General features: G+C 33.7%; 1 protein-coding gene across 1 annotated transcript; it reads left to right on the top strand.

The window, feature by feature from the left end:
- The first annotated feature begins 3,378 nt into the window (after nucleotides 1-3,378).
- On the top strand, nucleotides 3,379-27,105 carry LOC128552627 (thrombospondin-1-like). The gene is made up of 7 exons (XM_053533671.1): nucleotides 3,379-3,838; nucleotides 22,023-22,205; nucleotides 24,456-24,596; nucleotides 25,299-25,463; nucleotides 26,129-26,395; nucleotides 26,745-26,853; nucleotides 27,081-27,105. The coding sequence occupies exons 1-7, from the start codon at nucleotides 3,439-3,441 to the stop codon at nucleotides 27,103-27,105; spliced, it is 1,290 nt and encodes a 429-aa protein (XP_053389646.1). The 5' UTR covers nucleotides 3,379-3,438.
- Nucleotides 27,106-27,321: the final 216 nt, after the last annotated feature.

The following is a 27,321-nucleotide window of genomic DNA, read 5'->3' as shown; positions in this document are numbered from 1 at the left end:
TAATTTTATGGGTTTACACTCTGCAATAATACGGTTTAATGCTCTTTATTCCATTTCAAGATTTTAGATATTTTGATTTTCAAAACGTTAAGGATAGTAATCAACATTTTATTCTTGAAATTGAGGAAAAAGCCGCATATATGTTTTGTATCTTATTCTTGACTCTGAGGACTAGGTTTCTCTTGCATTTCAAAGTCCCCGATTCTTCATTAAGATTTTCACTTTTTTCCTTCTGTCTTTTTTTTTTGCATTTTTTTTTTCAAACTGCATTGTTTCTAGGTTTTATTCGCAGTTAACTTCAAGCCGCCTCTTATTTAAGTCTGAAAGTGCATTATCAGCAGAACTTCCTTCGTAAACAAAGTAATGGATTAATTTATAAATAATTTCTTATTTACACGTCAAACATTTAATTTCAAACAAAATATAACTTTTTTTGCATAATTTCTTAATCAAGTTAAACTTCCCCTAGGAAGTTACATCTATTAACTTATCCAAAGTAAATAAAATGGCTGTTTGTACAATTAATTGCTATGCACTACAATGGTCAAAAGAGAAAACTTAAATATAATTTACCAGAGAAAAAATCAAGGTTACACAACATAACAAACATTTTTATGTTGAGGGCTCGGTTTGATTGAGCCTGTTTATGGATGGTTAATAACAATTGTTCAATATATGGGATGATTAAAAATTTCTCATACGAGCTACGCGTAAGCAAGAAAGTACTTTAAGCACTCATAAATTTATTTAAAAGTACAGAAAGTAAAATGCACAACTGAATCGAGGTCATAATATAAATTATTTATAGTTTTGTTATCTAAGCGTATTACACAGGGCACTACTGTTTTAGCTAATATCTGTAATTAGGTACTCAGTCAAGAAATTCATTAAAAATGAGATGTTGTTTGTTATGTTGGATTTTAAAATCCACGGACAGAAGTCCGAGAGAAATGTCACATTCAACGATATGTCGCTTTATTCACATCGACACTCTTTATGACGCATGTTTCTAACTTTTGACAGTGGAGGAAGACAAAGGATACCCCTTAAGGAATTATTAGAACTACCAGCAGCATTTAGGTCTCACCGAAACCTTTCCCAAGACAGTCTGATGGCTTCCACATATAAGAACATGTGTTGTATACGCAGTCGAGAGTTTCAAAGTTTACCTCTCGTCTAAAGAGGCCTTTTAGAATATAAGAAAACCTTTACAGCTCTGCCAAATAGCGTCATGCAAATGTTTGTATTAGTCTAGGAAACGTTAATAGATTTCGTCTAGTATACAGTAGGTAAGGAATTAAAACAAAATAAATTTCGTTGATGAAGCAGATATTAATAACACACTGTATTAACTAAAACGTTGAATAAATATGATGTAATACTCGGCACAGGCTTGACATGTTATTCAACATTACATGAGGGAAGAAACTCTTGCAAGATCCTCTATGTCCACTTTGACTCGTATGCTCTAAAACTTTAAAGAACCACCAAGAACTAGTGACCTCCTTTTTTCACCCACAAAATCTTAATGAAAATCATTCTCATAAATAAGGTAATATACAGCTATCCTACAAGATTTCAGGCGGACAATTTAGGCGCTTCCTGAATAGATATGTTTTCAACACATGATCTGCAAACTTATTCAGTCAATCTGTTTTCAGCATAGTTTTTAGAATATAGATAAATGGCGGTCTTACACTGTAGAAACAAAATTTGATTGAAATTTAACGAAATACACTGAGTTATATACATAATGCTACAATAATTTAATAAAATGTTAAGATATTAAAGACATTGTCATAGCCTTATATATGTTACTGTCATTTTAACTAGCTCTTTTTATTTCTTCGAATTCATTCAAAGCATGTATTTATAAATAACATGAACATGGAAATACAAAGAAATACAGTTATTTTGTTTAAGCGATGCTGCTTTTATGTTCAACAGTGGCACAATCTACAACTTTACATGAGATATCGCTATAATATAGAGTTATTGCAACATCATATCTAGTAAGGATAAGGAGAGTCAAGTTTAATGGATGCACTTTTTAACCTATGTCACTAATTCAGCAAGTTCGTAATTAATAGCTATTTCTAGGTAAAGAATGATAACTGTTCATTGTATGTTTCATAAGTTATAAATCGAAGTTTTCTCCCTTGTATTGAACACCTGCATCGAGTAACTTTGGTGAAGTTAATTGACATGAATTATTAGATCTAATCTTTTTGATATTCTTAAGATGGAAATTATCCGTTTAGGCACTAACAAAATCAGCTATAGAATTACTTTCATTATATTCCTTGACTGAATATAACTTATGCAAGTTCTATGTATGATACTGGTTGGGAACCATTTTCCGGACACATTTTCATATTTTGGCTCCATTATTCCCTAAAAAACTATTTGATATAAAATGAAGCCCACACTGCACAAACTTCAGCTCCTTCCGCATCCGATGTTGTAATCTGCAACGCGTTGTGACGTAAAATATGAGTTCCGTGGGGCCTCAAATGGGGTCACTAAAAGAAGTTATTTTCCCCGTCAGGTAAACCAGTTGCCGGAAAAATATTTTGACGGTGTTTTGCTGTTACTTCGATATCAAAATAAGTAATTAAACTATTTCTACACATTTCTTTATCATTCATCTCTTCAAAATTGCACATGAAACATAACCTGACGTTCAATAGCAACTACGAGAGCAAACCGAGGTTGACTATAAAAAACTCGAATTTCGTCTAACACGAATTCTTGATATTCCAATAGATATAGAATAAAATAAGTGCAAAAACCGACAGCCCTGCATCTTACGTAACTTTTACTCTGAAATTAAAAGTAAAATATGTTATCAGCAGACAATCATTATGTAGTTTAATTATTTCTTCCCCACTTGATACTTCGGCAAGTGTGAACTACTACGCATGTCATGCCTTGTTTTGTAAACGCAGGTGAGTTATCATCAAAAACCCAAACATTATACAGACTTATAATATAGTGGTTTGTTGTAGACATAAATTACAAACTTCTAAATGATCTAGATGAAACAAGTACATGAATCGCAACGAAATAAAGCGGATATTACATGTGTCCGGAAACTGGTACTGTCCGGAAAATGGTTCCCAACCAGTATATCGATAGATAAAATCAAAGACAGGTGCACTGAACGGTTAACAAAGAAACAATCAGCTTTTATAATGCACTTATTCATCTATTTAATTTTATGTGACACAGTTGAACAGTCTGTTACATTAACAATAACGAAGGTAGAATAAACATATAAAATCATTTTGCTGTAATGAACTATTTGTTTAATCCGTTGATCATACTTAATTGTTTAATATATTGGTGTCCGAGTTAAATAAAACAAGGAATGTAAATGAATACCGCGCAATAATTCTCATAGCAGTGTTGCTGTTGAGATACGAAAAAGGAATAATCATGATTGAAAGGGAGCGAAGCATTGGTATGATTTCTATGAGTGATGTTTTAGTGAGTGAGAGTTTACCGGAAAGTGAGCGGAGCACTGATACGATTTCTGTGAGAGACGTTTTAGTGAGGGAGCCATCGTTTCAAAGTTTACCGGAAGGAACTTTTCAAAATGTTCCTCCGACTTATGACAGACTCGATCACAAAACAAAAAGGAGTGATTCTATACATACATGTTCTACAGTTAGCAGTGCTGCGCCACTCATTGGAATAAAGAAATCTGCTAGACCAAATTTGATGAAGATTGGTATGGTTACATTTATAGTTGTTAGTATTTGCACGATTATAGGTCTCATCGTTGCCTTAGCTGTATGTTCAAATGGGAAATATAAGAAGAATAACAACAATTGCCGTAAGTATTTTGTTTCTTTTTTGTCCTTGTTAAAGCTTATCGTCCAAGGTCGGGGTCGAATTTTTGTCAACAAGGTATACATATATGACGTCGATATTTGATAAATAGTATGAAAATATGTGTAAGATATTGGTAAAATTACAAAGCAAGAACTTATGCGCAATCAATATAGGACATAAGAAAATACGCATAATACACAAACGTCATGAATCTAGCGTAAAGGATACTTAACTTGCAAGTAATGGTAGAGGAAAACTTTCAGAAATTTAAACTAGTTCATTGGTCATGAAGATATCTTTGAAATATTGAAAGATGAAACATTTTTTTTGAAATGTCCTTATTTCATAAACAGCTCAATGAAAGCTCAAACTTGTGAGTGTGTTAAACTTTGATATTTTTCCTAACTAAATGGTTTCCCTCATGAAAATAATGTCTGAATTGGTCTGAAACTGGATCTGAAAATAAGCTGAATTTTGGATGAAAGTGTCTGAATATATGGTCAGAAACTATGTCTGAATTTGGCCTTAAAATGGAACACTTTCAGTCGAATTCAGCCAGTTTTCAGAAATATTGTTACCGGGATTCAGAACTGTTCAGACTATCATCTGAAAAAGATCAACCAAAATTCAGATACATTCAGATTGTCTGAATTTATCCTTAAAATGGAACGCTTTCAGACAAATTCAGCCAGTTTTCAGAAAAATTCTGTTACTGAGATTCAGAACTGTTCAGACTACATTTGAAAAAAAATCAGCCCCAATTCAGATACTTTCAGATGAAATGTTCAGATATAATTTGTGTTGATTTGAGTACAGACAACAAATGATCACAATATAATTGGTCTAAAGCACTAGAGCTCAGGCGAATAAAAGTAAATTTTTAATTTATAATGTGATATTATGATCATGAAAACTGATGACAATTGTGTCTTCACAAAACTCTTGACATTTACTATCAAAATACAGATTAAAAAGCACCCACTACACTAAATCATTCCTTTCTACAGCATTTCAATGTGAAAAAAATACACACTGCAGCTACAAATGATTATGAACAACAAAACAGAAAGACCTACAATTTTTGCGCCTAAACATAGTGCTCTGTGAAATTAACACATTGTAAATATTACAATCTTGGCTTACTTAAAGTCTGAATTGTACAGATAATTGTATTACCAGTGTTTTGTCAGTATCTGGTTTTGAATTATCAGTAAATTATAAAGTAAATTTATATCCAGTGTTAATATTATTGTCAGACAGGAAATTCTTACCAGTACAAGGTCAATTGCCATTTTTAGTGCCTTGATCTACCATGTTTGAACATGTTTAAATTTATTCTATTCCTTGTTATTTTTATTGCTTTCAAACTCCCTCTGCCCCTTTTGAGTGTTTTAGTTTGCTTCAGCTCTGGGTTTGAAACATAGGAAAGCATTTTTTAGAGAAATTATTTATTGTGTAATCATGGTTTAACATGTTTGAACAGTTTGCCATTTTCTGATTGCTTGCTGTATCTGAACACTGCATCAGACTGGTTTAAGGCTAAAAACATTTTGGCAGAAAAGAAAAGATTATGGCATACTGATGTTTTATGGTTAAACATGTTCATAAAACATGATTGGCTAACAGGATTATGAATACAAAAACATGTTCCAACATGTTTTAACATATTTAATCATTTTAAAATCGTGATCCATATTTCGCTGTGGAAAGTGTCCAAAGTCTGTCACAATGCCTAACCTATTAACACACAATATCCATTGTAATGCCTCTAAGGCCAAACGTCAATTTAAATATGTATTGATAAAACAAGTTAACTTTATTGTTTCATTTTGGTCTTTTGATTTATTTTTACAAATATGTCTGAAAATTCTGACAAACTCACATGACTGAAAAATTCAGTCTATTGGCACTCAAAATAATTCAGATATAAAAAGTTATCTGAATAATTCATCGTTTTCATTTATACACTTTAAGACATCTGAATAGTTAATATCTCATTCAGAAATATTCAGAAAATATTCAGAAATGTTCTGACAAACTCACATGACTGAAAAATTCAGTCTACTGGCACTTAGAATAATTCAAATGAAAAGACATCTGAATAATTCATACTTTCTTATTCATACACTTCCAGACGACTGAACAGTTAATATCTCATTCTGAATATTCACCAAATATTCAGAAATGTTCAGTTCCTAAAACTCTTAATTCAGAAATATTCATATAGAAGATTTGTGTGCAGAAATATTCAGTATGAAATCTGACAAATTCCGAAAAATTCAAACCGATTCAGACATACTTTTTCATGAGGTAATTAACCGTCTCAATTGCCTAGAGGTAGAGCGTTGGCTTCGAGTGCGGGAGGTTGTGAATTCGATCCCAGGCCGCTTCATACCAAAGACGTGAAAAATGGTACCAGCAGCTCCCTTGCATGGCGCTCAGCATTCAAAGGGAAACTGGCCTCTTCTCTCATACAGTTGTGGCGATGGATCCCATCACGAATGAGGTGTCGAGAGGGATTAATATAAGTCGAAGAACTTCCGTTACAATCGACCTAAAATAAATCATGTTTAAAAAATGGTTTAGAGTTTTGTATTGACTCTTATTGACAGATTTCTTGTCCTTATTGATTTTATTTTCGATGCACCACTGAGAGATACCGTTCGTTTCAATAATGTCCTACAAGTCCACATACTCGCACTCGTGAAACTGCTATCTAAAACATTTGCTTTAAAAGTTTATGTTGAAACGCTTGATATTCTTAGCTCAATCAGGGGTTTGAATGAAATAAGAAAAAGTATCTGAAACGCTAGAATGTTTCACAGGTGCAGTCAATCTAGAAAATACTAACAGTTTTTTTTATTAAATTTGTAATTTTCACTTATGTCATAAACTGATGAGTGCGAATGATTTAATTAAAATGAAATAATCTGTAACAACCTAAGAAAAGTATAATGTTTTGTATGAGAATTGAACCAGACAAAATGGATTTTAAGCAGTATATATTGCTATTTCTTCTTTTATGTTTATTTATTGTATTCAGTATATATCATTAAAATTAACAGTACATTCGTTTTATTTTGTAGACAACTCGTAAATAATGCAGTATTTGAAAGGATAAACATGTACCTAATTGCTTTCTGTTACAATGTGAAGTCTGTCAGGATAAATGGTGCATAGACTAAACAGCAGTTATTGCTTTTTTGTAACACAAACTATAATGTAATGAAACCCGTCTCGTGGTAATGATTTCAACAAAAAACTTCTAATGGGAATGATTGGAAAAGTATCTTCCTCAGTCATTCCAGCAGGAGACTTGCAAGTATTTAAGGAAAGGGAGTGACGGTTTAAACTGCTAAACTGCTAAGACCTAAAACAAATTACAAAAATCTAAGTAAGGAAAATCAATTCTTATGCCTACGTACTACAAAATAAAATGTCTATGAGTTAGCCTAATTAACTTCGTTTTTAACATTAAATGGCCGCCAATTTTAATTTGACACGGACAATAATTGGCAAAAACGTCAAGTACTTCTACAAAGGCTTTGGACTTAAAAATTGTACTGAATGATAGCCCATATCTACCATATAGCAGCCAACAACTTTCATCATTCTAATCTTATTATTTTAATAAATATTGCTATTATAATATTCTGTTTCCCATGGGAAATGGCCGATTTCCTATGGGAAACGGCCATTTCCCATGGGAAAATTGCTTTCCCATGGGACGGTGTTTTCCCATGGGAAACATTTGGGAAATCTTTCCCATCGGAATTTCCCATGGGAAAACCTTATTTTTTATTTTCATATAAACTATTAGAAAAAAATCATAGCTGTTTTATAAAAATACTTTTATGGCACTGGCTAGTTTATTTGTTTAAATAAAAGATAATTTAGTTTTCCCATGGGAAAGAATTCCTATGGGAATCCCATAGGAAATTGTTCCCTTGGGAAAAGTTTCCCATGGGAATACTTTCCTATAGGAAACTGTTCCCAAGGAAGCGTTTCCCATGGGAATGCATTCCAATAGGAAAGTTTTCTGTATGAATTTTTCCCTAGGGAAGAGTTATGCAAAAGAATGTAGCCAGCGCAAATCTACAGATCGCGTGGTCGTGAAATCGGTCCTCGGGCGAGGCGCCATCCGCACTATCTTCTCCACTACGAATTGATTAAAGACATTGTGTCTAAAAGCGGAAGTGTTATAAATTTAATTCTTTTTTAGGCTCGCTAAATAAAACAAATCGTTGACGCTTAAAGATTTTCTACTGGAGTAAAATACACTTTCACCTTCAAAAATGACCTTTTGGGCGAGTTCATATACTAAGATTGGTCTGGTAGTCGGATCCTCTCGGCTGATGATTCACTTTAGAAAATCTGTTAAGACTGCACAGTGCATATCGTGTAGGTTCGAACCCATGATGATTTTTAGAGTATAAGCAATTATAACTCAGTTAGTACGTATACATTCGAACCCATACCTACAATAAAGACATGGTGTTTGGCGTTCAGTCTAAATCACTGCGACAAGTATTGGTTAATGTCATTTTAAGTTTAAAACATGTATTCAGGTAACTATAGCACCCTTAATTACACAATTTGAATAAAATAATAAAATGAAAGGCTCTATAGAAAGAATTTTATCACATGCAAGATTTGTTATGCTGAAACATAAAATTTCTTGTTTCTTTGTAGGGATAACGCATGTTTTTCGTGTTACAACATATGCAGAATCCCGAGGAGTTCTAAATACATGTATGTTATTACACGAAATGGACATGAGTTAAAACTATTTAAGCATAAAGCACATAAACGAATGCAGAATTAATATATAAACTCTACCTCAACGTCATTTAATTTCAATGAAATGCGCAGGGATATCTGTTGTTTCTTCACGCTGACGTTATTTCCATTGAATTATAAATCCGTTATGGGCCGTAATACCTTAGCGCTTTACCACGGAACGTGCATATATTAGACTGTTTTATAACAGCACGTGAATCTATCTGTTAACACATGTTTTCTCTCTTCTTAAGACATCTCCGAAAAGTGACTAGAACAGCAGTTTTATGCTAGAATATCTACGAGCGACCAAGTAAATCCGAAGTAAAACGACGGTAACCTCAGAACTGCATTACACTGGTTTATTTTTTGGCTTTATTTCATTCACACAACGTCAAAACATCAATAAAAATGTATGTGTAGTTCATATGTGCATGCATATTTGTAAGTATACAAGCACTCAGAATAAAGCGTGCATGCATAAAATTAAACGCCTATTATGGAACATGTATATGCACACGCGTATATATATACAAGCACATAGAATTTCGCATGCGCGCGTTAAATTATACGCGTGTGTAGATATAAATTTACGCGTACACTTATTAATGTATAAGTAAACGAGTATATATAGTGCAGCTAGAATGTGCGTGCACGTTTAAAATATAATACGTCCACCTGTCCACCCGTGCGTTAATATGTTGGTGCACGTGAACATGGATATGTATATAATATTTTTCTGGCGGCAGGAAATCTTTCGCCTTGCTGTTTATTTCACTTCGGACAAGGAATCGACACTGTGGGAACGCTAAATGATACAACTTCGCTAAACGAAACAACTGAAAACGACACAAAACTGACACTAAATGATACAATCAGCGCTGAATGATACAAAATCGAAGCTCGCTAAAAGATACAAAACTAAGGCTAAATGATACAAAATTTTTAGTCTCGCTAAAAGATACAAATCGTTTATGCTAAAAGATACAAATTTTCTATAGGGGTATATGGAGAATTTTTACATTTGTTGACGCTTTCATGAAATTATTATCTCATTTCCCGCTATATAAACATATAGATGATCCCAGCTGTATTTTTCTGGAGTTTTTTTTTGTTGGATTTAACGTCGCACCGACACATGATAGGTCATATGGCGACTTTCCAGCTTTAATGGTGGAGGAAGACCCCAGGTGCCCCTCCGTGCATTATTTCATCACGAGCGGGCACCTGGGTAGAACCACCGACCTTCCGTAAGCCAGCTAGATGGCTTCTTCACATGGAGAATTCAACACCCCGAGTGAGGCTCGAACCCACATCGATGAGGGGCAAGTAATTTGAAGTCAGCGACCTTAACCACTCGGCCATGGAGGCCCCGTATTTTTCTGTATGTAGCATCCGTGCACTCATTGTATTCATAAAACTACTTACAAAAACTAGCGAAAATTGAAAGGAAGTTGAAGACATAGGCATATGAGCCAGAAATACAGGTCATATATATCATATTTCGTCAGTCTGTCTTGCGACAAGAGAGGATGACTGAGTTAACAGACTGCTCATACATAACTTTAGTGTACAATCTAGGTCGAAATCTGCTTTGCGTGTGCGCACATTTCAAAATACACGTGCAATTATATACAATGTAGAGGACATTACATGAGTGTCCTGTCACATGACTTTATTGCACGAGTTGAATAAAATGATAAGATGAGGTCTGCCAAGCATTTTATGAGTTTAATAAAATCTATGCGGGAAGATTATTCTTATCACATGTTTTTTTCTGCTTCCGAGGGATTCTGAAGATAAAAACAAAATGAACATGCGCTAACGATATTCTGGCATAAGGCGCAAAAATCTAGTAAATGAATACACTCTACCTCAACGTCATTCAATTTTAATAAATACGCAGGAATATCTGCGTTGTTTTTTCACGTTGACGATGCTTAAATTTATCAACAAAATAAATACATATCTTAAACATACCACGGTAAGTACGCACGCATAGAATTGTGTTCTTGCCTACCTAGAAGGGAAAGTATACATTTGTCAGGGTACGCGCCGGGGAAAGATATTCCTGTCTTTCCATAGGGAAAAATCTTGTCTGAAATAGCGTGCACTAGGGTGACGTCACATAGTACTGACACTATTGTGACGTCACAAAACTATATAAATGAAAGCTATCAGAAAATATCCAAATCCACTTGTCTCCACGATCTATTTTGAACATGATAGGCAAGAAAAATGATCTAACATGTTGCCTGTATAAGACAGCTGTTTCCCCAACCCTCTGGACAGCTTGGATAAAAAAAACCTTGGTTTTCCATTCCACTCTGTCCCTCGGGTAGTGAAAACCCCGTCTTACACTGATGGGCATGTAAGATTCTTATATTCTTGCCTTCCTAGCAGGGAAAGTATACATTTGTTCGAGAACGTGCCAGGGATAGATTCTATTCCTGTCTTTCCCTAGGGAAAAATCTTGTCTAAATTAGCGTGCACTTTGGTGACGTCACATAGCACTGGCACTATTATGACGTCATAAGCCATATAAATAATATCAGTTAACATGAAAGGCAAGATTCTACCAAAACAATGACTGTCTGTAAAATGCTGAATAATCAACTGCCTACCAGTGGGCAGTTGGTTATTCGCACGCGAATTGGCAACAGGCTCTCTAGTGTTTCCAAGACTGACCTATACGTTGAAAGTGTCGGATATTGATAAGAAAGAACAAAATATATGTAAAATTAAATTATTTTATTCATATGTGTCTGAAAAAATCGGCTTTTCTGAAACATATCGCGAATTGGCAACTGGCTCTCCTGGTTCATTTTGAGACTGTTGAATGCATTTAAAAGAATAAATACTAACATAAAACAACAACAAAACAAGGGTTAGAATGATTTTTTTAGCATGTTCTACCAAAACAATGACTGTCAGTAAAATGTTGAATAACCAACAGCCTACCAGTAGGCAGTTGGTTATTCGCACGCGAATTGGCAACTGGCTCTCCTGGGTGTTTCCGAGACTGACGTATACGTTGAAAGTGTCGGATATTGATATGAAAGAACAAAATATATGTAACTTGCTCTCCTGTGCATTTTGAGACTCTTGAATGCATTGAAAGGAATAAATATTAACATTAAAGAACGAAACAAGGACTAGATTGATTTTTTTATCATTTTCGATCCAAACTACTACTGTCTGTAAAATGTCGAATGACCAACTGCCTACCAGTAGGCAGTAGGTAGTAGGCAGTTGGTTATTCGCACGCGAATTGGCAACTGGCTCTCCTGAGTGTTTTCAAGACTGACCTATACGTTGAAAGTGTCAGATATTGATACGAAAGAACAAAATATATGTAAAATTGATAAAATTGAATTATTTTATGCATATTTGTCTGAAAAAAAATTTTTCTAAAACATATCTCGAATTGGCAACTGGCTCTCCTGGTGAATTTTGAGACTGTTGAATGCATTTAAAAGAATAAATACTAGCATAAAAGAACAAAACAAGGGTTAGAATGAATTTTTTATCATGTTCTACCAAAACAATGACTGTCTGTAAAATGTCGAATAACCAACTGCCTACCAGTAGGCAGTTGGTTATTCGCACGCGAATTGGCATCTGGCTCTTCTGAGTGTTTCCAAGACTGACCTATACGTTGGAAGTGACGGATATTGATATGAAAGAACAAAATATATGTAAAAGTGAATTATTTTATGCGTATGTGTCTGAAAAATCGGCTTTTCTGAAACATATCGCGAATTGGCAACTGGCTCTCCTGGTGCATTTTGAGACTATCGAATGCATTTAAAGAAATAAATATTAACATTAAAGAACGAAACAAGGACTAGATTGAATTTTTTTTATTATTTTCGACCAAAACTGTGACTGTCTGTAAAATGCTGAATAACCAACTGCCTACCAGTGGGCAGTTGGTTATTCGCACGCGAATTGGCAACTGGCTCTCCTGAGTGTTTCCAAGACGGACCTATACGTTGAAAGTGTCGGATATTGATACGAAAGAACAAATTATATGTAAAATTGAATTATTTTATTCATATGTGTCTGAAAAAAATGGCTTTTCTGAATCATATCGCGATTTGGCAACTGGCTCTACTGGTGCATTTTGAGACTTTTGAATGCATTTAAAGGAATAAAAATTAACATTAAAGAACAAAAGAAGGATAAGAATGAATTATTTATCATTTTCGAACAAAATATATGTAACATTGAATTATTTTATGCGTATGTGTCTGAAAAATCGGCTTTTCTGAAACATGTCGCAAATTGGCAACTGACTCTCCTGGTGCATTTTGAGATTATCGAATGCATTTAAAGGAATAAATATTAACATTAAAGAATGAAACAAGGACTAGATTGATTTTTTTTTTATTATTTTCGACCAAAACTATGACTGTCTGTAAAATGCCGAATAACCAACTTAATTTCTAACAATCTGCAATCTAACATGTCACCCTGTTTTCGTAAGATATCTGCTGTTTTCGTAAGATAGCTCTTTTCCCAACCTTCGAGACAGTGTGGAATGGAAAACCGAGCATTACCCGTCTAACAAAGGCACAAATGTAACATCCTGATATATAGTCTACTGTGAATAAGGTTAAGGTTCTGTTTAAGCTAACTTTGTAGTGTGCATTTTATGCATGTATATATTCAATGAGTGAGTATTAATCTCTTCTAACAACACTCGGATAACACTTTCATAAGGTTAATGAACGTGAAGGTTGCGAGAGGCAAGTGATATTATTATAATATGAATTAAGACACCGCCTAGCATGGGGATTTATCTTTTATATATCGAGGGGTGAATGCGACACAGTGCTAAGTGACATTTTTTGAAAAAAATCACTTTTTTTCATATATCAAGTGTTTATGACCTTGCCCATGTCCTGTAAAAATATCAAGATAATAGCAAGTCATTAAATGAATTTATAACAAAATGGTCAAAAAGTGCTAAGTGAAAATGATATATCATTTGAATGCGACACAGTGCTAAGTGCCTTACGTCACTTGGCGCTTTTTCGCACTGAACTATATCAAGTTTGCACTCAGTATATGTACCAAGTGACAAATATTTTTCAATAATTGTGCCATTTAGTTGGTTTCTTTTAAGTATGATATCATTATCAGTATCTGGTATAAAGGATTATTTATTTTTTTGACAAACAGTTGATTTTTATTCTTCTTTTTTTTCACTTGGTACTTTTCACAGTAAACATGTGGCTGTAAACCAAGTATTGTTTACTGTGAAAAAGTGCTAAGTGACAGAATGCATTTAAAGTTCTTCAGATGAAATTGTTTGATTTTTTTTTATTTCAAACATTTGTCTCAAGATTTTTGATCTAAATGAGGACAGGGAAAAGTATACATTAGTGAAATATAATTATTTGAACTCAAAAAGTATTTCTATATGTACAACTGCACTAGTTCTGACTAACGTGTTGTAAATCTTGCCTCTTGGGGCAGGGGTACAAATGAAACAGCCCCTGATCCAAGCAGTATACTCGGTTGCAACAGCTAAGGGAGAATCTGATCCCACGATGCCTGCCAAATACAATGACCTTATTCTTATTTCAGCAGCATGTCATGTGTTTTATGTGCTGCTACCACACAAAACAAAAAGTACTTAACTACATAGTAATATATGAATACTAAGAACAATCGTGTAATTTAGCACACAACTAGTATGCGGAAACTGACAAATCATCATATTTTATTTTCCTTTTGTAAATTAATTATTTATATTATATTCAAATGAGTTCTGCAATAAACCCTACAAAAGTACCATTTATTCATAAAATACGGGTGTATTTCGGTTATGACAATTTCCCACACGGTTATCGTTTTGAGTGGACGTATTTTATTTTACTTTCATAAGTTAATTATTTATGATATATATGATTGAATTATAAAGAAAACTTCAGCAATACCTCTAATTAAAAAGATACAAGTATACTAGTATTCCAGTTATGCGGAAAGAGACAAAGAGTATTCCGGTTTTTAGGTGGATTCCGGTTTAATGTATAATGAAGAAACATCTTAACCTAATATTAAAGTGGAATCTATGTTACACAATGACAGTCTGATTTGTAGTGTATGTTATTAGTATGCATGACCTGCACTGCACAGAAATGGCAATGTGGAGTAAGACTGACATTAACTCCTTATGTGTAAGTCACACTACACCGTATAGCGTTAACGGACGCCAAATGTATATAAAAACTGTGACAGAAAGTTATCCGGTGACAAAAGGCATTCCCCGCTGCTGCTCGATGCTCTCGCGATCGGTGTATTGGGCGCATAATACACACAATGACCGCAAGATTTACGCATATATACAGGACGAACAACGTTCAATTAACGGATATCACCATACTAGTAACAGACTTGTACCATGTAAAACAAAAGCGCAACGCATGAGAAACTGACAAAACATTCTTGTCAGTTATCGTCCGTTGAACATACGTTACATCCGTTGCATCATTCGGTAGTGGTCCGGCCGGTAATCAGGTCCACCGGACAAGAATGAATGCGAACCTGACAAGAACGGATGCAGACTGGTCAAGATCAGAATAGGGAATGCACGAGTAACGAACAAAACGCATATCAGCGCATTGCTACCGTACATCTAACGGACAACTTTGTCCGGTAGTGTACGTTCTAAATTCTGAACATGCTCAAAACCTTCCACTGGATGGAACGAATTTCGCAGAACAAGGAGTGCAGGTGCCACATGAGAAACGGAAAAGAAACGCATGCAAATGGACACAAATGGATTGGAAATTTTGTTAAATGTTAAACGTCCGTTAACGCTATACGGTGTAGTGTAACTGAGACTTTAACTCTTATAATAGATTATTTAGTCAGGTTAAGTTATTTAATTATACTCTTCTGAGAGGCTAGGTCTTGAAACAAGCTTTCCAACTTGTATGTATATTTCTCAATAATTGAAGTATTGAAGCTTCATTGGGCAAAAAATAAATTGAAACACTGTTTTCTGTACTCAACATTAATCTAAGTACAGAATAGGAAATTGCATGATGATTTAAACTTTATTTATTGTAAACAGTTTTTTTACAGGAAAAAAACATTTTGCTATTGAAAGAGAACTGTTTTACTGAATCAAAGCATTATACTGAACAATACCAGCTGTCCAACATTTGTAAATATTTCTAGAAATATTTAATTCTAGTGATACAGTAATTAAGAAATAATTTACACCAAAGCAGTGTTTTAACATTATTTATGCATGATAGGTGGTTATACATCAGGTGTAATAATTTCACGAGGGTGCAGCTCGAGTGAAATTATTTCAAACGATTATTAATGCCAGATTGTATAAATAATTTTGCTATAGAAAATTTCCTTTCTTATATGTCTTTGTCATAAAATTTAGATCAATATTATGGAACTGTTTCCTTGTGTTACATACACAGTGTATGCATGGCGTGTCATCACGCTCCTTTGTTTATACACACCAGGACTGGAAATGGTAATACGTCTTGTGGAAGAGTTCAATTTGGGCGAAAATGATGGCAAATTATTCTGTAAAGCGAATATACCAGATTAGTATGTGCGTAAATTAATCTAGACAGTTGGGAGGACGGACGTTTTGGCCATGGAAGTTTTGGCCCGGACGTTTTGGCCTAGGATGTTTTGGCCAAGAAAATTTTTGAGGTAGGATGTTTTGGCAAAAAAAAAATATTTCCATAATATGCAAAATATGATCTGGATATTAATATGTTATCATATGTTATAGTATAATTGATCATTTTTTAAGAAAAATAAAATTCATTTTCATAACTCTTTTGGTGTGTTGTAAATGGCAAATATTTTCACATACACACACACACACACACACACACACACACACATACAGTGTATATATATGTATACATATAAAAAGATTATAAAAAATAAAGATACAATACCATGAGTTGGTTTTATTATCAGTTTAATTTGTTCACTTATACTATAACATTCTTTAGAATAATCTCCAGATAATATTTTGCATGATATGGAACCACAATTTATTTTTGGCCAAAACGTCCTACCCCCAAAAAATACCTGGCCAAACCATCCTAGGCCGAAAGATCCTAGGCCAAAACGTCCGGGCCAAAACGTCTGCTGGCCAAAACATCCTACATTCAGACAGTTGTGCAGTGTTACATTTCGTTTTAAAAATGCTATTAGGTAAAATACTGAATCAAATTTGAAAGCACTATATGGTGCTAAATATCATGTTGACATGATGTTAACATAATAACGTTGTGATGAATAATGCATTGCTGGTCATATTAGAATGCATGAATTTTTAACTCTGAGGAAAATATCATGTCTGAAATACAGTTTTTATAATTCTCTTAAAACTGATACACTAACTAAGCCAAAGAATATAACTTATAAAGATACATTGTGATTGGCTAGCCATTTTTGTTCAGTGTAATTGCGAGTCTGAGAAATTACTGAAGTTTAAAAGCTTTAAATAAATAAAATGGAAAATAATTATTTGTTGTTTCTTAGTGTGATAAATATTTTCATGTATTATTGAAAAGATCATCAGCAGATAAAGCAGTTTCATTCGTTATGCTATGCTCTGTACAGTGAACACTACTTTTGATTACTGTGAAAGAAATTAAAGAGCCTACTTCTTGTGTCCAGCCATCAAACACCATGTTGTTTTAATAGATACATGAAAAATATTTCCTTCTAAAGAAAAATAAGCTCAAAAGCAAAAACTTTGGATGACCTATACATTGTAAGGGCTTACTTATAATGTCACTTAGACTCTTTTCGATGTCACAAAGTTTTATAATAGTAAACAAAAATGACTGCGAAAAAGTTTTAAGTGACATGGTTTTAGTAAGATTCATTTTATTCAATGATTTCAAACACTACAAAAAACTGGGTACAAAAAGATGAATTTTATGTCCCTTTAATAATAAAATACAAAATCACTTAGAATTTTGTCGCGCTTACCTTTTTGCAAATTTGTATCTATTTGGAGTGCGACAAAGTTCTAAGTGACATTTTGATTAAAATTTCTTTTCTGTCAGACATTTCTTTAAAAATCCCACTAGATTAAAAAAATAAAGTTGTTTCTAATCAGATTTAAAAATATTACAACAGTTGCCAGAATTATAAAGCAACAGGAATGTTTTTTCCTTCTCCTGTAAAATTTCATGAAATGCACTTAGCACTTTGTCACATTCACCCCTCGATATCCACTTACAAACAAATATTCAACGCTCAAGAACGTGAAACTTAGCTATAAACACGAGTTTACATTTAGTGTCATCATACCTCTTACAGCAAATATTATACTTTGCAAGATTCACGGGAAGCCGTGACGGTGACGTCACTCAGCGTTCTCGCACTGGCTTTAACTTTAGTGATTTTTGTTTGTTTGTTTGTTTGCACTCCACGCAGAAACTTGACGGCCTTTAAACTTCCTTACTCTTTTAAAAGTGTTTTTCATTTGCATGTACAGTTTTCATTACGAAAAAGAAGTAAAAGTATCATGTTGGCGCGGTTTACGAATTTCTGTGACTGATTCTGGGTGCTTGGATGTTCATGCAGACAACCAGTATGCGCAGTGTACATAAACCGGAACCGGAAAACATCGAAAAAATTGCCTCAGTATATGCAGACAACACTACTAATTTGTTCTGTGCAGCAAATGAAGAGATATACAATATGATTTGGTTTTTATAGTTATAAAATGAATGTTAAAAATCAGCTGTGGTTGCTACAACACAGATGAATAATTATATACGGACGTTACCGTCTCGGTGATTTTCATCCCCTATTATACCTCACTTTTGTCTGCAATGGTAAAATCCCATTACCCGAAAAATAGATATTTTGACTATCAAAAACGCAGAGTTATGGCCCTTGTTTATTCCACCTTAGGTATGAAACATTATAAAAATATTTTTTTCAGCATGTTAAGTTGTGCAACTTGGGTTTTACGTCCCGGACCACTCAATGAAATCAGAGTTGCGTCTCTAATAATTTATTGAAAAAGAGCTATATTTATGCTCAGCAAAAACTATTCCATCTTCGGTCATGAAACATTACAGAAATATTTACCAGCATGTGAAGTTGCGCACATGCGGTATTACGTCCCAGACCACTAAATGACAGCGGAGTTAATCCCTTTGATTTATTGTAAATAGCTATTATCAACTGGAACGCGGCAAAATTGCGCAATTCTTTGCATGTCCGCACTCATTCAGAATATAAAACGCACAATATACTGACTAAAGGTTACTTACTATCACCATGGTTACAAAATATAAAATTTAAGATACTTTTTGTGAGGCTCGAACCCACATCGATGAGAGGGGAAATGATTTGAAGTCAGCGACCTTAACCACTCGGCCACGGAGGCCCCGTGAAAAGAAATATCGCCTGTAGAAGACTCATGACCATTCTCTATTTCCCATTTGACATACTCTATTTAAGAAATAATATATCTCATTCAGTGATTTGTCGCTGAATAAATCATTGTTTGGAATTCAGATGCGAAGGAATTATATCATGAGGGCGCAGCAAATCACTGAATGATATATATTATTTCGATTCTAACACGTTACCAAGGATTTTTAAGTACATCCTTGACGACATTCATTAAATATTTGCACGTCAATCGGTTTCTTTTCCAGCGCGCCGCTATGCCGTTTGACGCCATGACGTAATAATTGTGACGTCAGAACAGTTGTATAATAATTTACTGTTTTCTGCCTTCTTTGTTTAATAGGAAAATAGATCGGATCGTGTAAGAATTCCAATTTGATCCCAATTTAAACGACAGTATCGACGACTTCCATATCTATAAAGGTATTATTCAGTTTAGAATTTTCAGTTTCTTATCAAGTATTTTGGAAAATTATACACATGTCTCATTTTATATCAAATATTCCCACCAGAATTCATTCCCGTCGGAAATATTTCCCATGGGAAATATATCCTGTAGGAAATATTTCCCATGGGAATATTTTAAAAGTCTTCCCATCGGAAATATTTCCCATAGGAATGTCCTCCCATGGCCAAAATATGGGAACGGTTTCCCATGGGAAAATCTGTAAAATGATAAAATGACAAATAACTTTTTCCAAAGTCATGTTATGATGTACCTAGGGTAGAATAAGTTTAAAAGATAATGATTTACTATTTTAAGAAACAAATATATTTCCCATGGGAAATCCACTTTCCCATGGGAAATTTATTATATGTTCTTCCCATGGGAAAGTTATTTTCCCATGGGAAAGTGTATTTCCCATGGGAAAAGACCGCAATCCTATGGGAAAATAGCATTTCCCATGGGAAAGTTAAGTTTTTAATGTTGACTGCTGCTTTGTTGGTGGTATAAAATCAAATTAAAAAGTATGGCGTGCATGAGAATTTGAAGTACTTTACTTTTGCGAAAGAATTTTTAAGATAGCATGTACAGAAGTACTTGCTGTTTTTGCCACATATTGGCGTGGCAAATTAAAATTGGCGGCCATTATTAACGAAGGACTACATAGAAACAGTGACATGTCTTAAGTTATTTATAGTATACATTCAAGATTGAAAGCAATTACTACCTGCCATGTGTATATCCCCTTTAGTACACGCTTGCTGTCACAGTTTATCACAACCAAACTTCAACTTAAAATCCGTATATATGCATTGTTTTCTTTAGAACATGATTGAAAAACTACAGCTTCACCTTTGTCACTGCCAGATGGGAAAACCTCAACACAAGTGACAACATCGAAGGCAGATACCGACACTATGAAGATAACTGAACCAACTGAAACGACGTCAGTAGAGTCGGTAGATACCTCATCATCATCAGTATCTACAGTAACAGCAACATCCAGTTCCACTCAAGGTGATACTATAAATTCAGTAATGTATCTGTTAATTCAGAAGCTAGTAATTCTGTTTCAAATGACTGTTTTATTTATCTTTATATCTTGATACAAAAGTGAAAAAGCTGCTAGCAACTGTTCACACTGCATTTTTCTCTGTCCATTTTTAACACGTTTCAGTGAAAGTTGGATACACTATTTAATCATCTTTGTCTTTAAAAAAGTGATAAAAACAATCACAATTGATCGAAATGCATTGACAGTTACAATAGGGTTATCTTCAACTAAAAAGGTCACAGACTGCATCGGCAGCACCTATCAATTTTTTGTTTTCTACAAGGGATAGAATATCCCTTAAACGGAAATTGGATATAACGTAAATTATTAACTTATCAGTTAGTTGTCAGACTTGTATCGAGGAATATGTGCGAGTTTTTCAGGGGAGATATTGTGGACTTTATGGGTTCAGTAATGATCAGCGAAAATAGAAACGCATAATTTTCGATGAACGGCTAGTATTTTTGTGGCATAAATGTTGCGTTTTTCAGCTATCAAAGGCTCCCAATAATTGCATTTACACATTCATTAAGTAGCATTGGTAAGATGCACTGTCAAGCTTCTACAAGTACATTATGTTTTGCAACTCTAAAACTAAGGTTTACTGTAACATCGTCCTGTCGTTTGATTGTATTACAGTGAATTTAATATTTTATAAACACCAGAAGGCATGAAGAGTAATGGTCTTTAAGTCATATAGGTATGCCATATTACGAAAGATTCATTTCTTTTTGGCGGTATGTGCGTCCTGAAGTGTACCAGACAACTTTGAAATAGGTCACACTTTTCAATGTACGGTAAATGTCTCAAAGTCGTCTGCTTAATTACTGTAAAAAAACCGCTTGTATCGTGCCGCGAAATTGATATACTATTAAAAAGGCGTTTGCTGTTTTTACATAAAAAAAGTTTGCATAACCAGATATTCAAATTTATGAGGATAGAAAATTTGACATTTAAAAAACTGTAAAGCTTTGGCGCTGATACATTTTATGCGTCATTTTCAAAAATTCAAATACAATTGCTGTTTTCATTTTTAACTCTGGTGGCATGCTCCTTGAAATTTAGTCTAGGAATAAGAAACCCATGTATTAGCAAATCATAATGTATTGTTGCTTACTGTCTTTGACTTTGCAAAATCCTTGTCTTGAGCCCGACTTTTCTAATACGATCTTTTGTACCACCTGTCAATGAAAATAAATTGTAAGCTAAATCTCAGTTTGGGTTTTAATCAAATGATGATGATAATGATATTGAATAAGAAGTAATTGTTCCAATTTTTAGTATTATACATTAAAGATTAAAAGAAGGTTGATGTATATACATGCTTACCGCCATAATTTTTCAAACCTAAACCCCGATTTAGAATTATTTTAGGGAATATATCAATTAGCTATATCGAAAATATACGAAATCTTTGAAACAATATATTTCACTGGTTTGTTATCCGTATATATATATTGTTTTCTTTAGAAAATAATGGAAAAACTACAGCTTCACCTCTGTCAGTGCCAGATGAGACCTCAACACAAATGACCACATCGAAAGCAGATACCGACACTACGAAGATAACTGAACCAATTGAGGCGACGTCAGTAGAGTCCGTAGATACCTCTTCATCGTCAGTATCTACAACAACATCCAGTTCCACTCAAGGTGATACTAAAAATTGGTTTTATATCGGTTAAATGAGAAGCTAGTTATTCTGTTTCAAAGGGGAGTGCTTTTATTTTGCTCAACATCTTGATACAAAGGCGAAAAAGCTGCTGACAACTGTTTTAACTCCACATTTTTCTTTGCCCATTTTTCGACACATTCAAGAAAAGTTATTAGCTTTGCCTTTAAAACCATAAAAACAATCACAACTGATCGTAAATGCATTGGGTCGTGAAAGTAACAATAAGGTTATCTTAAACTAAAAATGCCACAGAATGAATACAGGCAGTGACATCAGCAGCACCAATCAGTTGTTGTCAAAATCGCTTTCTAACATGCTGTCAAATTGATATAGTATTAAAAAGAAGTTTGCTATTTTACAACAAAAAAAATTAAAAAAAAAACAACAGATAATCAAACTTATCAGAATAGATATTTCGATATTTAGAAAATTCTATAGTATTGGCGCTGATACATTTTATGCGTCATAGTCATAACTTCAAAAACAACTGCTGTTTTTATTTTTAACTCTGTTGGCATGCTCCTTGAAATTCAATCTATAAATGGGAAACCCTTGTATTGTCCAGTCATACTGAATTGTCTTTGACTTTGTAAAGTCCTTGTCTCGAGTCCGACTTTTCTAATATGATCTTATGTATCATCTGTCATTGAAAATAAATTGTAGGCTAAATCTCGGTTGGGGTTTTAGTCAAATGTTGTTGATGATATTGAATAATAAGTAATTGTTCAAAATTTGCAGCCCAATTAGTTTGATACATTGGACTGTATTTTGATCAAGGAAGTAATCTGAAAATTATTGGCACACCATTGACTTTTTATTGATAAAGACGTTTGTGACATAGTTTAACGCATACTTTGGCAAAACAGGGATAATTAAATAATATCTAAAAGGATTGTAACATATCGTAAGAATTTGGCGCAGTTGAAATGTATTTTTATTTGATCTTTGTCTTATTATTATAGAATTATGATCAGGGTAAACATAAATCAAATACTGACCAATATCTATTCAACGCATCTCTGGCTGCGAATAATGACAACTCTAATAACTTTAATTCTTTTTCTCATGGAACGATCTTTGGAATAAAGAATACAGACATTGTTTGCGATTTGAATATATTATCGGCGCCTCGATATATTTTGATATGCAACAGAGCATATTGACTTTGTATTCAAACTATGTCAGTTAACCTTTCAGGATGTTTTACAATTCACCCTCGGCTTATGATATGTTTACCTGAGTACAAATTGTTACACTGACGTTTATAAGCAAGTTTTATAATTATAATAGTCTGTTATAGGCAACCGTAGCCAAGAAACTTCTGTCTTTGAATTTATATAGCTTACATATTCAAATCCCCGCAGATGATTAAGAGTCAATGCAGTGTGAGAGTTTATTTTTTATTTTACATAAACATATCTTTAGGAAACGAAATTAACTTACTAATAATAGTACATTTGTGTATGTTTGAATGTTTAGATTTTCTTTTCTATCATCATTGGAAAAAATCATTGGAAAAAAGTAAATAGGGCTCTATTGCTTTTCTATTCAAGCAAGAAATAAAACCCGTATTACAAAAATGTATTTGCAAATAACATGTACCTATTTTTGTTATAATGTTATAATATCTTGTCATTTGTATTTATTTATTTACATCTCATCATTGTACATGCATCTATAATTATAATTTGTAAGACTACTAGGGGATTGCGCCCAGAGAAGTACATTGGTTCTTCCTATACCATGAAATTTGAATGCTCCTATGTAATAAATATTGTGTCGGTGTGACAAACAAAGCAAATATTGGAAAAGTGGACGGATGCGGTGCTTCGGCAACTGACGACAAAAACTTTCATCTTGATATTAATATTGTTTTACCTAATTGTCTGAGTTTACTGCACTCAAAATAATTCAAATTAGTTTTAACATATTGGAAACAATTACATTAGCCGTCATCCTAAGAGAATCAAATATCAAATTTCCATGCCGGTTTTATTTAAGTGCCTTGACATTTTTTGTTGAAAAAAGGTCGGCATTTTGAAGACAGGAAGTCAGAAATACTATGAATATAAAACAAAACCTGAATAGTTTGCAAGCAAAACTATCTTCTTTTTCTTCCAAAATTTGGTTGAACCACTACTGCATGGATAATGTTCTTTGAGCATCACTTTTATGTAGAGCACTGTCTAAAAGGGGCATATGAAGGAATTATTTTTATCTTTTTGCAGGCACATGGCTGACATTGGGTACATGGACAGAGTGCAGTTCAACATGTGGGAATGGTATTTACACCAGGTATCGTGACAAAAGCACAGATTGCCAAGGACTTTATGTTCAGACGGACATTTGTATAGATACTGTGTGCCAAGGTTATTCTTTAGAATATATCATTTAAATTACTGTTTGATCCCCCTAATCCATGAAAGTGCTGATTTGTTGCAGAATATCCAGATATATGCCACCTAAAGATCTCCAAGGGTAGTTGTAGGATCTTAATATTTTTGGTAATAGCGATTTCATGTATTCTTCCTGTGAGAAACAAAAAGCAAAATCTCAATTTGGAAAGGAGGAAACGTTGTTTTTATGCTCACTTGGATATCGTGACAGTTTTATAAAACTCATTCCTAAATAGAGAAAATTTACTTTTAAAACCTTATAGGCGTCAGAATTTATGTCTGATTTTACAATGGAAAATATCCTTTATGACGATTAATTCAAAATATTTTGACAAATGAAAAGTTCAAAAAATCATCTTTGATGTTCTTTAAAATAATGTATGCTTTTCTAAAAGTATCCAGTGCTTTTGACACTGTTGATATTATGTATCATGTTTATGAAAAAAAGTAACTTGAAGTTCCTTTTTTGTTATATTATACCTATGAAAATGACAGCCGCTATTTATTACTGAAATCTTATAAGAAAACTTGTTAAAGACATAGACAAAATTTGGTCGGTTATGGAATAATCTTCATGCGTGTATTCTATACTATTTGTCATTATGACGTGTCTTTAAATAATAGGTGTAATCACTCCTATCTTAAATAACTTATCAAATGTATTGCTATTAAAAGAATATGGAAACTGGGCAACATGGTCGTCCTGGGATACTTGTGACGTCACATGTGATGGGGGTACTCAGTCACGCACGAGATCTTGTCTGAAAACTGATGCATCTGATCTAGATTGTATTGGTGACAACACACAACAGCAGCAATGTGCTAAATGGGAATGCCCAGGTAAAGTCCAACTTTGTTCTGAGCATTTGGTAATTGTACAATTCAGTAAATCGATGCTAAAAGTCATATATTTTCGCGAGGCTACAATTTCTCCACTTTGACTGGTTCTAGTTTTATAATGCCCACGGTATATTAAACATTATCAAAGAGATAGGTCTATTTATAGAAATGATAACAACACTTTCGCGAGTACTTGTTTTCGTGAATACGGAGAGTATATTAAATTCCTCGCGGAAATTTCTGATCTTACAGAGACTGACATAATGTTTAAATTGTAAAGTATTTAAAAGCACGAGCTACTTGGTCATTGAGGTTATTTCGTACTGGATCTTCATTCATTACATTCAAAAATACATTTCTTCTAACATTTTCGAGGGGTGATATTCATCGTAGTTAATGGCTATAAATTTTACAATAAAATACAATGATCCAAAGGCGCTTTTTACTGATGCTTTAGGACATTTGATTTTTAAGTACATTTATATTATTACTATCTAAGCTTTCAATGTAATTTCAGACTTTAATCTTAAATCCTAACATTGTAGCTGTAAATTAAGTGCACATTATTCCAATTTAATATGAACTGTATTCGACAGTTTAAGCTGTTATGCAATTTATACCAAAATGCATAAAATGGTAACGGACATTTGGTTTTGTTATTACAGACTGTTCGAAGGTTTGTTTTGAAGGAGATCTAAGCCCAACTTGCGAAATGTGTATTTGTAACACGACTAGACAAGGTGTTGTGATGACGACCGACAATGAAGCAATATCAAACGCAACTGTGTTTTTAGATTCGAATCCCACCACTGTAATTGCATATTCAGAAGATTTTGGCTCATTTTCTAGTGAAGTTGTTTGTGACGGAGGATATTCATCACCGGTTTGTCAAATCAGCTCTGCAAGAATTACATGCACTATCGTGAAAACTGGTATTAGGCCGATTGTGATGTAAACAAATAACAAAACGGAAATCCTAATTTGTTCAAATTAAAGTTTCACATTTGCATTTTCAACGGCTTGTCAATGAATCTGCATTGCAGTATGATATAACTATACAAAAAAAAGTTTAAAATCTGTATAACTAACATCAGGCGTTGTTGCCTTTAAATTGTTGGTTAGGTTATAACTGTAATATCCACACTAAAAACAGAGCTATAAATTATATTACTTAAAGTGAACAATCTTTATACCTTAATTGCGCCTAATTGATGTAGCCTTCTGTGAAATAACCATGAGTCTCTGTTCTGTCATTACACATACTGTTTTCATTTCATTCAGAAAAACCAATATTTATTGAACATCCCCAGCCAAAAGCTAGACTTGTTGGAGAAAATGTCACATTGTGTTGTTCCGCAGAAGGTATACCGGATATAAAGTATTATGAATGGTATGTACGGCTGACTTAAAGTAATAAAAACATGTTGTCGTAAAAGTGTTTACATATCTTTGCTTGGAACACTTACATTGTACTATCTACCATTAAAAGTATCAATTCAAGTGATTATTCTTTGGTTACTTCGTCTTCGACAGAGATATTCCAGAACTCCTTTCACTTTATGACCATGTTAGAAATATAACTTATATCACGTGAGATATGCATTTATTGTATTTAAGGATGAAAGGCTCCCTTCTATCCTGATGGAAATATGCTGCATCTTACTGGCCTTACAACGTCTGATTCTGGTGTGTACAGATGCAGAGCCAACTCTGATGCTGGAGGTATGATGTCAGAGGAAGCAAGTATAATTATCAAAGGTATAATTATCTGAATATCCCAGATCTGGTATCACAGTTTAAAATAATACTGGTATCTTTATCATGATAAAGGACTTGGACTTTTAATTCATACCTTGAA

The sequence above is a fragment of the Mercenaria mercenaria genome, unplaced genomic scaffold (assembly GCF_021730395.1).
Source record: "Mercenaria mercenaria strain notata unplaced genomic scaffold, MADL_Memer_1 contig_2967, whole genome shotgun sequence".
Taxonomy (NCBI): domain Eukaryota; kingdom Metazoa; phylum Mollusca; class Bivalvia; order Venerida; family Veneridae; genus Mercenaria; species Mercenaria mercenaria.
This window is presented reverse-complemented; position numbering and strand designations above follow the sequence as displayed.

Coding starts and splice junctions, on each gene's coding strand:
- LOC128552627 (XM_053533671.1), top strand. CDS start 3,439: ATGATTGAAAGGGAGCGAAGCATTGGTATGATTTCTATGAGTGATGTT. Junction 25,464..26,128: donor TGCTAAATGGGAATGCCCAG/GTAAAGTCCAAC, acceptor TTGTTATTACAG/ACTGTTCGAAGGTTTGTTTT. Junction 26,396..26,744: donor ATGCACTATCGTGAAAACTG/GTATTAGGCCGA, acceptor CATTTCATTCAG/AAAAACCAATATTTATTGAA.